Below are 12,026 nucleotides of genomic sequence, written 5' to 3'. Positions count from 1 at the left end.
ATTAGCATGGGAGGAGTCTGGCACAGTGGAAACACCTAGCAGATACTTAAACCTTCTGCTTTCCTCCTAACACAGCACTACCATGTCCACACATAAGTAACTCACTTTCATAAGGATGCATTAATGCATCCATTAATCCTCCAAAAACATACCAAAAAAAGGGGTCTTACCTTCTAACCTATAATTTGGGTTATTTACCTAATCACATCCTTCATAATGTAAGTGGTCTTTATTAACACTGCAGGTCATTGTATTAATTGACAGAATGACTGAACAGGTTGTTAAAACTTAGCTGGTATTAATGGCTATTTCTATATTTGCATTTGCCTTTTTAAAAAAATCTAGTCATTTGATATTTTTAGAATTAAAATATCTATCTGACTGTGAAGATGCTCTTGAAAAAATAAGAGACTTACAGAGCAGTTTGTTGGAATATCATTTCTTTATTGTTTAATCACTAAAATATCATGCGATGTGATAAAACAATTTTATTCCATTTTCAGTATAAAAATCTAAAATACATCCAACATTTTTGAGAAATTCATTTAATATCCTTCTAATTAGAGAGAGATATGAACAAATAAAAAGATTGGATAAACATTGCCTGGTCTTTTTGAAGTTCCTGTCCATTTTCAGCGATCCTGTGTCCAGTGTAGCCTCAGATTCTTGTTCTTGGTTGACATGAGTAGAACCCGAACCTGGTCTTCTGCTGTTGTAAACCATCCAGTTCAAGTTCCACCACAAGTTCTGAGATGCGTTTCTGCTCACCACGGTTGTAAAGAGTGACTATTTAAGTTACCATAGCCTTCCTGTCAGCTCATATGAGCCTGTCCATTCTCCTCTGACCTTTCTCAACATCACGGCATTTCTGCCAGCAGAACTAGATGTTAAAAAATGGATGCCAAAAAACTGGATATTAAAAACTGGATACCACTGAGATCACTTTTTCACCATTCTGATATTTGATGTGAACTTCAACAGAAGCCCTTGACCTGTATCAGCATGATAATTGCATGAATAAGCAGGTGTACAGGTGTTCCTGTTAAAGTGGCCAATGAGTGTATGTCAGAGAACAAACTTTTCAGGGATATATGACATGACAAGTGGGAGAAGCTTAAAGCCTTCAAACAAAAATGTTTTCTGTTGAGTTTTGATATTTTTATTACCACAGTAAGGCAAGACATCTTTTAAATGCAATTTATCTAAAAGTCTGAAAATGATTGATGTGACCAAAATGAGCATTTCTACCTGCAGTATTTTGACTTAAATGAAACCATCAGTGCTAAAATAAGATGTATTTCATTCTCTAGATCCACTGCAACCCTGACCAGGATAAAGTAGTTACTGAAAATGAATGAATGAATGAAATATTAGTAATATGAGGAAAAGATTGGAACTGTGGAGGCTGTATCTGCATATCAAAATAAACAGTGCAGGAGTGGTTAATTTACATTTTAGTGTGGGATTCACAAATAGGGAAATAGAACCTAAAAGAAAATTAATTGGTGCTGGGAGCTGTGATGGAGATGTCTGATCTGATCTACTCCTTTATTCTAATAATACTTTAGTCTAAAACCACACATCAAAAACTGCCTCAGTCTATGGAGCTAACAAACTACAGGCCAAAAATTCAATCTCTTGTGGCAAAGGTGCATAATCAGGTATCTCTATCCTCTGCAAATTTGTAAGAGCCTTTCCAATCTGGATTCAGACTTACCATAGCACCATGACACTCTTATGAATGTTACTGACCTTATCCAATCTGCAGAGATACTTCGTATTGTTTGCTTATTCAGCCGAGTGTTGAATTGAATATTGTTTATTGTGAACCTTAGCTATTATCACCACTTTTTTAAGGTCTTGCCTGGCTTACCATCTTTCTGACCAATTACTATAAGCAAACACAAATCCACTTCTTCTGCTTCTGTGATTCAAGGTGTCCCACAGGGCTCTGTTCTTGCTCTACTCCGTTTCATAATCTAAATGCCTTCCCTTGGCGATTTTCAACAATCATGGCTTTACTTTTCACATTTAAGGAAAGGGATGAGCAGACTCTACTTCAGGTCCTTCAATGGTTGCATCAAGATGTTAGAGATCTTCTACCAGTCTGTGGTAGCGAGTGCAGTCTTCTTTGCAGCAGTATGCTAGAGAGGCGGCATCAGAGCTAGGGGGGGGGGACGACACACACACTCAACAAACAGATCAAGGAAGCTAGCTCGGTCTTAGGCTGCTCTCTGAGTGGTTTTGAGATGGTGGTGGAAAAGAGGAGACTCAATAAACTCTCAGCCATTCTGCACAATAAACAGCATCCCCTCCAATGACCTAGTGGTTAAACAGCGGAGCTCCTTTAGTAGAAGACACATTCTACATTTCTGTAGAAAGGAGCGGTACAAGAGGTTGTTTGTCCTAACAGTAGTCACAATGTACAACAGCTCATCACTGTGCTGGGACACTATTTTGCACTGAACCAGTCTTAGGAAAAGCTCACTGGACAATGTACCACCATCCACTATTCATATCCATATGCATAGTCACTTTACTTCTATGCATTTTTCCCTTTTCTTTCCTTTTCTCATGTTCACTCTATACAATACTGTATATCCCTGTTTATTTGATTACTGTTTACCATGTTTACACTGTTGACAATGTTTGCACTGCACTGCCACTTTAATTCCACTCAAGTGTGCTGCTTATATCTGCAATGTTCACATCCCACTGCACTACCATTCTTACACAATATATATACACTCCATGTGATGTGCTGTTGTAATAGGTGAATTTCCTTCTGGGATGAATAAAATGATCCATCCATCCATCCATCCAATATTGATGACAATGCTATTGCAAATCTTATGCAGTCCTGTCCCACCTTCTTAATTTGTCTGCATCCATTATAGAATACTAATTACTGCAATTCCAGATAAAATAAATGTTCTATTGTCCCAATATGAAGCTTAAACATATACACCCAGACTTGACATTGATGAGGTTATATTTCACCAGTGGTTCTCAAACTTTTTTTTAGGCTAAGACCCCCTTTGTGGATAGTCACTGTGCTCATCCTAACCCCTCACCATCTTCTCCTCAGGTATCGCTGATCTGCACGTACAAAAGACATGGCACTGTTGGACCACATGATGGGACCGCTTCACTGGCACGTTACAGCCAACTCCTTCAGATGGTGATGGATGGCCTTGAATTTGATTGGTCTGTATTTTGATTTTAATAATTTGATTTTAATAATGTGTAATATTTTTAAAAAATATGTACCACTTTTACATTTGGCCAAATTATGCACAAAAAGTAAAAAACAAACTAACAAACAAACAAAAAACAGTAAGTAGAGATAAAATTTATGAGATTTTTCTGCTGACTTCTTAGTCACTCCTGGATTACTGCAGTGCTATTTTTTGTCGGATTACCTACCAAAACACTCCACATAGCAACACTGTTCTTTGAGCCATCCTCTTTAGCTGACAATTGTTACCCATCTAGTAACACACTATGTCGTCAAAAGAATGTGGACACCTGACCATCTCAGCCATATGTGGGTCTTCCCCAAACTGTTGCTACAAAGTTAGAAGCACGGATTTTCTAGAATGTCTTTGTATGTTGTACCATTAAGATTTCCCTTCACTGGCGCTAAGAGACCCAATCATGCTCCAGCATGCACAAAGCAATTAAAACTTGAGTGGAAGAACTTGAGTGGTCTGCACAGAGCCCTGACCTCAACCTCACTGAACACCTTTGGGATGAACTGGAACGTGGACTACCTGCCAGGCCTCCTCACCCGACATCAGTGTCTGACCCCACTAATGCTCTTGTGGCTGAATGGGCAAAAATCTCCACATCCACATTCCAAAATATCATGGAAAGCCTTCCCAGAAGAGTGGAGGTTATTATTTATATATGATTTTTTTCTGTTTGTCTCACCTTAATTCAGATTCATTCTATTGCTTTTTCCTATTATTTTCTAGGAACTGGGAGATACTCTTACTCAGATAGAGTTACACAGATACACAAGTCTGGCTGATTCTAAGGTAACAATAAGTTTAGCCAGTACCAGCAAAATGAGCAATACCTATGTATCTTACTGTATTATTTTCTTAAATGCATATGTATTTATTTAATACATAATGAATGTTCATTCATGTAATATTGTATCTATGTGCAAGATGAGTATGATGATTGTATGTTGCATTTCCTAAAGCAATATTTAATGTAATGTAATCCCCTGTAATGAGTAATTGTAAAATTAATACAAAATGAAAACTGCCTATTCATACAGTATGCAATATTTAAATAAATTAAAAAAATTATACACAAAATTACAGTAGATTTTATGACAGGAATGTTTTGGATAGAAACAAACAAACAAATGAGTGTCTGGGATCAAAGTGCATCCATCCCTACTTTTGTCCACTACTGTTTAATTGGAATCATCCGTTTACTGACTTATTGTTACTGGAAAGTGACAGCTTTACGAGAATATACATAACAAGCCGAATTCTACTGCGGTTGCCCGATATTACAAGCTATCATACATACCCATAGGCCATATAATTGGCCCTAGTCCCAATTATATACTAGATTGCTGGGGAGATATGGCTACTGGACACTTCAGAGAACAGATACATACATACATACATAGAGTACATATAAAAATGAAAATGATAGTAATGATACAGATCTTGAAATAGCATATCAGAGGTAAATTTATCCTGAGTAAGCTTACCAGTGTCATGTTATGCAGGCAGTAACCAAACGCTTTTGTACATATATAAACTGTCAAAAATGCTAATATACACTAAATTACACAACAAAAAGTCAATTTCATAAATACGTGAGGTCTGAGTTTATAAATGTCCTTTATACCATTTAATTCAATTGATACAGCATAATCATATCACTCATTTGAAGGCCTGGGCACTCCATTCTTAACAACATACAATCTACATAATGAACACATGGGTGGCATATTGCCACAACCCTATAAGACTTTATGCTTAGATATCTTTGTAGAAAAACACTGGGCCTCTGTGTGCAGTAATGTACAATAGTAGAAAGTCTGAAAGCAGCGTAAAAGAACATTTACGTGTATGAACTGAGGTTTTGGAACTTCTCCCGCAGATTTTTGACTAAACTGTGTTGGCTGTTCTCTGTTTTTCCAAATGAACTCAGTATAGATGTTTCATCACTGTCCAGGCACCTTAGTTGGTCTTCATGAAGCTCCTCTTTCTTCTCTTTGCCTGCTGCCAGACCATTATTTTCTGTCTTAATAACCCTTTCCACTATAATGATCTTGTTTTCATTGGGCAAGGTGGCCTGGCCAGATATGTAATAGTTCCTTGGGATGTCTGTAAGGTTCGTTTGCTGTTTAAAATGACACGGTCCCATCATGTGTTCCAAAGAACTGCTTTTGCACAGTTTAACCACATCCTGTCCTGCAGGTCCCTGGTCCATGGAGGGGGTAGTGGTAGTGTCTTTGGTTGGTGTTGTGCGGGGATCTATACGGTCATAAACTGGGCTGGAACAGGAGCAGCTTCGTCGGGCTGTGGGATTATTTCGTCCAACCTCAAGCATTCGGTCTGGGACAGAGCAACTGCGATTAATTGAGACTAACTGAGGATTCGGGTTGGAGTATTTGGAACGCAGCTCTCTTACATCTGGCCAGTTAAAGCTCTCAGTGTAGACTGGACTTTGTGGATCCAGAGCAGGTGGTCTGATAGCGGACTGCAGTTGAGGACTGCCCAGGGAGCAGGGGCTCAGTGATGAACTCGAGTCTGTGTGCTCAGATGAACCAAGTGATAGTGACAGGCTCTGCATACCTATACATATTTATACAAAAAGTGTTAAACTAAATAACAGCTATAACCATTAATATCTTACAAGTAAAGAAGGTACTTTGTCAATTAATAAAAGAAGCAAATAACAGTGGCATGTTACTTCATGAATATTTGAGTTTTAGTTCGCAAACATTTTTATATCATTTTATTACCCAGTTATATTATAAATGTTTTTGCAAGGAACGCTGAAGGAAATAATGAATCCATACAACACAAGTCTTGCTTTAAACTGATATGAAAATACCTACCCATCTCATTCTCTGGAGTTTTGTCTTCCACAACAGACGACAGCTTTTTGTGGCTGAAGTTGCTCTCTGACACCTTTGCTCTCTGTCTCACTACAGGCCTATTGTTCTTAATACGCTGGCTGTACTGCCTAGCTAGCTGGAACACTTTATTCTTCATCTTCTCCATATCTTGTAGCATTAGGTCTTCTTCTGAGCTTGACCTTAGGGAGACAATCTTGGGTAGAGGAGCATGTCTGATCTTCTCTGTCTCTTGGAGCTTCTGATCACTGTATAAGTCATTCCCCAGTTCATGCTCTTTGCCTTGGAAGTTGTTAAGTGGTGTTGATGTTCCTTGTCCAGCCATGCTGTTGTCAGATTCTTCCAATATTAGCAGGGGTTCACCAAGGTCACTATAAGAACTCTCCTGTCTCTTTTGATCCTGGGTAGCGTTGGCAACTGTGCCATTCATGTTATCTTTAGAAGCATCTTGAGGCTCCTTAGAAGCTCCACTGATTTCAACCTCCATGTCTTGCCAAACCCTCATCATCTCAGAGGAAGACTGGAAATCTTCATCTTTAGCAAGTTCCTGAGACCTATCCATAACTTCTTTTCTGTCTATAATAGGCATAATCTCTGTGTCCATGACCTCCTTGGAATTCTTCTCTTTCTCCAGACCTGGAAGATCAAAAACTGCCCAAGAAGTTGGCCTTGAAATTTTTGAGGCCTTCTTGTGACTTGCCGCAGCTTCTTCAGTGGGAAGGCCATTGAGCTGTCGGCTGAGATTACGGACTAGCCCTGCAGGAATGTAAGAGAGGCTTTCCCTTCGTTTGATGCTGAAATTGGCATCTTGTTCCTCAGCATGCTCATAGTATTGCTTGATCTTATGGATAAGCATTCTGTCTTTTTTGGAGAGAGTATCTGGTTTTGTTTGTGGTCTTTGGTCTGGTGTGACCAGCCTGTCTCCAATATTGGCTGAAGCTAAAGATTCAGGTACAAGTTTTAAAGTAGCTGGTTCAGGGGAAGAACAGTTCAGCTCTTGAGTCTTCTCTTTGTCCAGCAGCTCAGCATTGAGGCTGAATATGCTACTTCTCCTACTACCTGTCTGAGATGAAGGGCAACCTAAAGAGAATATGTCATCAGCTGCCAGACTGCTTTGCCGAGAGAGGCTGCCAGCAAAGTGTTCAGCAATAACACTGGCTTTGTCTAGCACAGATGTTGGCAAGATGCTCCTAGGTTCAGTTCCTGATGAAACTTCTTCCTCTTCTTCATCTTCTTCTTCCTCCTCCCCCAGGTCCTCTATATCCTCTGAAAAGTTTGTTCTGGATTGAGAGCTCTCGTCCTCTAGTTGGATCTCATTGTGGACTGGGTACAGTGACTCCACACTACCCTCCAAAATCCCTTCACTCTCATTGCCTTCATCCTGAGGGTTAATGTGTGACTGCTGCTGTCTTGTTTCTTCTTCATCTTCTTCTCCAGGCAGAGAAATGGCCTGTGAACAATGATCCACAGAAAAGTCCTAGTGGGCAGAAGGAAAATCAATTATTGTTTCAGGAAGGGAATTGAATTATGACAAAAAGATATGAACATATGTTCTGTCAATATTCATCATTTGCAATTAGCTTGATAAGGGCCACAAGATTAGTCATCTGTACAATGGTAGTTCATTCATTTATCATCAATAACTACTTTATCCTGGTTAGGGTTGCAGTGGATCTAGATCCATCTATCCCAGGAACATCTGGAGCAAGGCAAGAATACACCCTGACTAAGACATTCACAAGGAACACATTCATACCTAGGGGCAAAAACAGTAACCTGAACTCAAGATTGAACAGGCAACCCTGGAACTGTGAGACAGTAATGCAGTAACAGTAGTGTTTCTTTGGCCATTTTGCAGGGATTACAGGTGGTTTTCCAGTGTTACATGTAACCAAGAAATAATAATAATAATAATAATAATAATAATAATAATGATAATTTCACTTATCTCATAATGCATTTAGTGAAGCAATGCTATGTAATGAAACCTAATTGTAAACACTTTTTAATATATAGTATCTATCTCACTTGTTCACATACAGTGGAATTCTCGCCCTGGTCTTCTTCAGAGGGGGATCGGCTTCTCTTAGGTTTCACTATTTCATTCTCCTCCATGGACTGTTCCCCATCTCTATTCTTAAATATAAAACAGAAGCAACAAAAATAGAAGAACAGTAAGATAATATGCTACAAGTCCTATATGAATGTGCTTTCATGGAGGCATGGTCGGTCTCGTCTGATCTGGAGTGAACGCTCTCTGAGCGCTATTTCATCCTTTATAAACAGCTGCAATTCATAAGAAAGCTTCAGTGCTTTTTGGTGACCTTTAGAAACTGCTTTTGTGATGGGCTACAATCAAACATAACGGAAACCTTTGGTGAAATTGATTACGGGAAGCAAAGAGCTAGTCTGAATACAGCCTGTCCCTCCCCCATCTCCCACCTCCAAAAATTTGACAGTGAAATTTTCCTTTGAAGTAAAACTTCAATCACGGAATCTAATATGTACTCAAAGTGCAATTAACAATTCAGAATGAGCATAGTCCTCAAAACCTGACATCCTGTAATATCACTCAAAGTTCTTATAATAATAGTTATTATTAATAGCGCTGTTGAATTCTCTAATCTGATTGGTCAGAAGATTTAAAAAAATATATTTTTATGATTTTTAAAAATCATTTTATATAACAGCAGCTCTGACACTAGTTCTGCCTTCAAACGACAAGTTCTAACACGTTATCGTTTCTATAGTAACAACTCATTCACAGGAACTTGCTGCCGGACGCACTATATAATCCAAGTCTAATAATAAACAGATTAAAAACTTCTTCTTATTTAGCAAAAAAAAAAAAAAAACATACATTTGTTGAGGTTGTATACTTATAGTGACGTTTTCTCTTAGGAAATGTTTATTTAACATTTATGGAAGGAGTCTCAAGTGTCAGCACTTTTTGACTGTCAGTAAGTTTTTTTGCCACAGGAAAGTCTTCAGGATTCATGTTGAGATTTTGTCTTATTAAATTCAAGAGAGGGAAAAAAATTGGTGCTAGTGAGGCAATGACTGTTTATAACTGTTATAATTAAGTGATAACAGGAACTAACTTGTCATTTAATTTAACTATAAACATTAAAAATACACAAGCAAAAACTGATGTTGTAAAAGAGGAATAAAACATTTAGCACATGCTGTTTTAGGAAAATAATCCCCTTTGCAGTGCCTGGTGATGGGCTGCATCACACCACCCTGTCTTATTTATAAATTTTACTTATCAGCAAGTGCCACAACATAAAAATAAACAACCTCAAGCGACAAATTCATGGACCATGACAAAAACCTATGAGCAGTCATAATTGAGCAGGTATTTAATCATCATTAGAGCAGATAGTTATCTTAATGCTGTTCCAGGGGCTTGTGTAAACAACCAAAACAATTTACCAGCTGAATGAATGCACAATGCATGCACACACAGAGCGATGATCACATACCCTTGTGTTTCATGTGACATCACACTGTGAGGACCAAAGATTGACTGACTGCATTAATATTATTGTGTCTGTTCTTCATTAAGAAGCTTTCATTTTCATTTATACTGATAATTGACTGCCCTGATATATTTCACTACATACATCTTCAGCAAGCAGCAGTGCAGTGGATAGTTATGTTATGAGAAACCTGGAAGGTTTATCTCAATAGCAAGTATTGCTAACATTAGTAAAGATAGTTATTTAGCTGATGTAGACCCCTATCTTTAATGACTTTTTTTTTCTCCTCTTAATGGAAAAAAAGGTTGGGATGCTTTACCCAGCCAGACGTGAAGAGCTGGTAAGCGTCTGTGCTCTTAAATGAATCATCATTTGGATCACAGTCTATTTTTTTGGCTCTGTTGAAGTACCATTTATTCTCATCCAAATAAAGTGAGTAATTTTTTTGCCACGTTTTCTGTGGAGACTGTTTTGCCATGTTTACCAATATGGCAACCACAATAGAAAAATCATGCAGCTGAAATGCTGGGATACAAACTGCTTTTAATGTGACATACAGCATGTAGGTCCCCATGAAAAATGGTCATGCATAAGAGATGTGTTCTAAATCCTTATGAGATGTAAAACATGCACTGAGCCATGCAAGTGAGAAGCTGAGCGCCTTCCAGTAGCAGACATCAGATGAAGCATGCAACAATGAAGAATTTGGCTGGCATGGCTGTTTAGCACAGAGCAGCGGAGGGACATGGCTTAGCAGAGGGAAGAAGAAAAAAGCAGATAGTGACAGTGAGCCTCACCGTTGGGACCCGTGTGAAAAGCAAAGCCCTGGCCTTATAGCGCCAGCAGGAGATGGCGGCCAACACTGAGCTGGCAAAGTCAGCTACCTGCTCGTCTTTGACTAGAATCTCTTCATCTTCATCTTCTCCACTCCGCCTCCGCACTTTCTCCAGTGCCCCCTCGTTCTCCTCTTTCTCTCTATGGAATGGCGTTTCTAGCCGACAGGTTTCAAGGCCATTCATGCTCATCCAGTCTAGGGAGAGCCATCCACTCGTGCTTTCCTCAGTGATGGGCCTCTCTGTCTCTGCTTCGTCCATGCTGGAACTCAAGGTGGAGGCGCTAGCTGCAGCCTGCAGGGAACTCTGGCTGCTGTCCGACAGCAGAGTACCCACGCTGTCAGCATGCTGGAGTGTAAAGACACAGTTACATGGGTACACAAAGGCTGCTGGTGCATGCTCTGGGGTTTGAGCTGATGTTGAAAGCAAGTAGTATGGGCAAATCCATTTTTGGTGTTTCAAACTATACCCTTTCAAATCACATGTGGATCAATAATAATAAAAAACAATCACATTAAGCTTATCCATTCAAAAGGATAATGGCCCTTTTTCAACAAAGGTATTGGATTTGGGGGGAAAAAACAATGTATAATAATAAAATTGTGTGAAGTCTTACCTTAAGAGTTTCTACAGGATGATGCGAAGAACGAAGATGATAACGGTAATGAAAATGAAAGAGAAAGAAAGAAGAAAAGATTTCAAATTGATGCAATAGTGGTAACTTTGACAGTGGTAATGTCTGACAACTCAACATCCATATATTTTTGTTTTTGTGGCCGTGGCCTGGCATTTTTATTTTGAGCACCAAGGCATTGCTAAATTGGATTCACCGTGGCACCAGTTCTGTCAGTGACTTCTACACAGATATAATTAAATCAGCTTTGCATTGAGGAAAAACCCATTTCAGTCACTCATGGATGCTTAAGAGTGTTTTTTTTTTTTCCTCTAAAGTAATTTCTGAGCAAAGTACAGAGACAGACAGATATGAACTCAACGCTTTCATTTTTAAGCCAGTCATAAAATCAATTACAAATGAGAGAGAGAGAGAGAGAGAGAGAGAGACCCATGGAGAGAGAAGAAAAAATGGCTAACATAAATTTGGCTTTTTTTCATTATCTGCATATTAGAACGCATAATAGCGGAACCAGTGATCAGAGGCCAAAACAAGCCCACAGACTGAAAGGAGCCGACGCATGACAAAGCCCCTTGCTGATGGGCTCCATAATTAACATCATTATGTGTGAGGCTGGAGGATGGGGGCTACGGTCTTTGATCTACCGGAGAGACCACTTGGATACTGTAAAGCTTTGAAGCCAAGCAGACAAGGGGAAGATGGTAAGGGGCGAGCACGCATCTCCTGATGACGACAAGCAAGTATGGTGGCTCTGCAGGGTTTTTGAGCTAATGATGAGAATGGAGGACTTCTGTTTTTGACCTTCTTTTTTTTATGTTGGCTAATGATTAGCTAATTGGAAAAACCTGGTAGCATCACTCTGTCAACTCTGTCAACACTGTCAACAGCTTGGTTTCTGATATCTATAGTGATGGTCCCTAAAAATCTGTACAATATGAGAGACATCATGGATTCATTTTAGAAGT

The 12,026-nt window shown here is 39.1% G+C and overlaps 1 protein-coding gene across 1 annotated transcript in view; it reads right to left on the bottom strand.

The window, feature by feature from the left end:
* Nucleotides 1–4,279: 4,279 nt before the first annotated feature.
* The window catches only part of LOC113538714 (pleckstrin homology domain-containing family G member 3), a 42,314-nt gene continuing 34,567 nt past the window's right edge, over nt 4,280–12,026 (bottom strand). The window contains exons 15-19 of the mRNA XM_034307796.2: nt 11,044–11,054; nt 10,392–10,775; nt 8,141–8,248; nt 6,095–7,589; nt 4,280–5,828 (exon numbers count right to left, since the gene is read on the bottom strand). Coding sequence (XP_034163687.1) covers nt 5,092–5,828; nt 6,095–7,589; nt 8,141–8,248; nt 10,392–10,775; nt 11,044–11,054 — 2,735 coding nt within the window. The 3' untranslated portion in view covers nt 4,280–5,091. The remainder of the gene's footprint in view (nt 5,829–6,094; nt 7,590–8,140; nt 8,249–10,391; nt 10,776–11,043; nt 11,055–12,026) is intronic.

Source organism: Pangasianodon hypophthalmus, chromosome 10 (genome assembly GCF_027358585.1).
Source record: "Pangasianodon hypophthalmus isolate fPanHyp1 chromosome 10, fPanHyp1.pri, whole genome shotgun sequence".
In the NCBI taxonomy this organism is placed as follows: Eukaryota; Metazoa; Chordata; class Actinopteri; order Siluriformes; family Pangasiidae; genus Pangasianodon; species Pangasianodon hypophthalmus.
The sequence above is the reverse complement of the archived record's forward strand: the minus strand, read 5'-3'. Positions and strand labels throughout refer to the sequence as shown.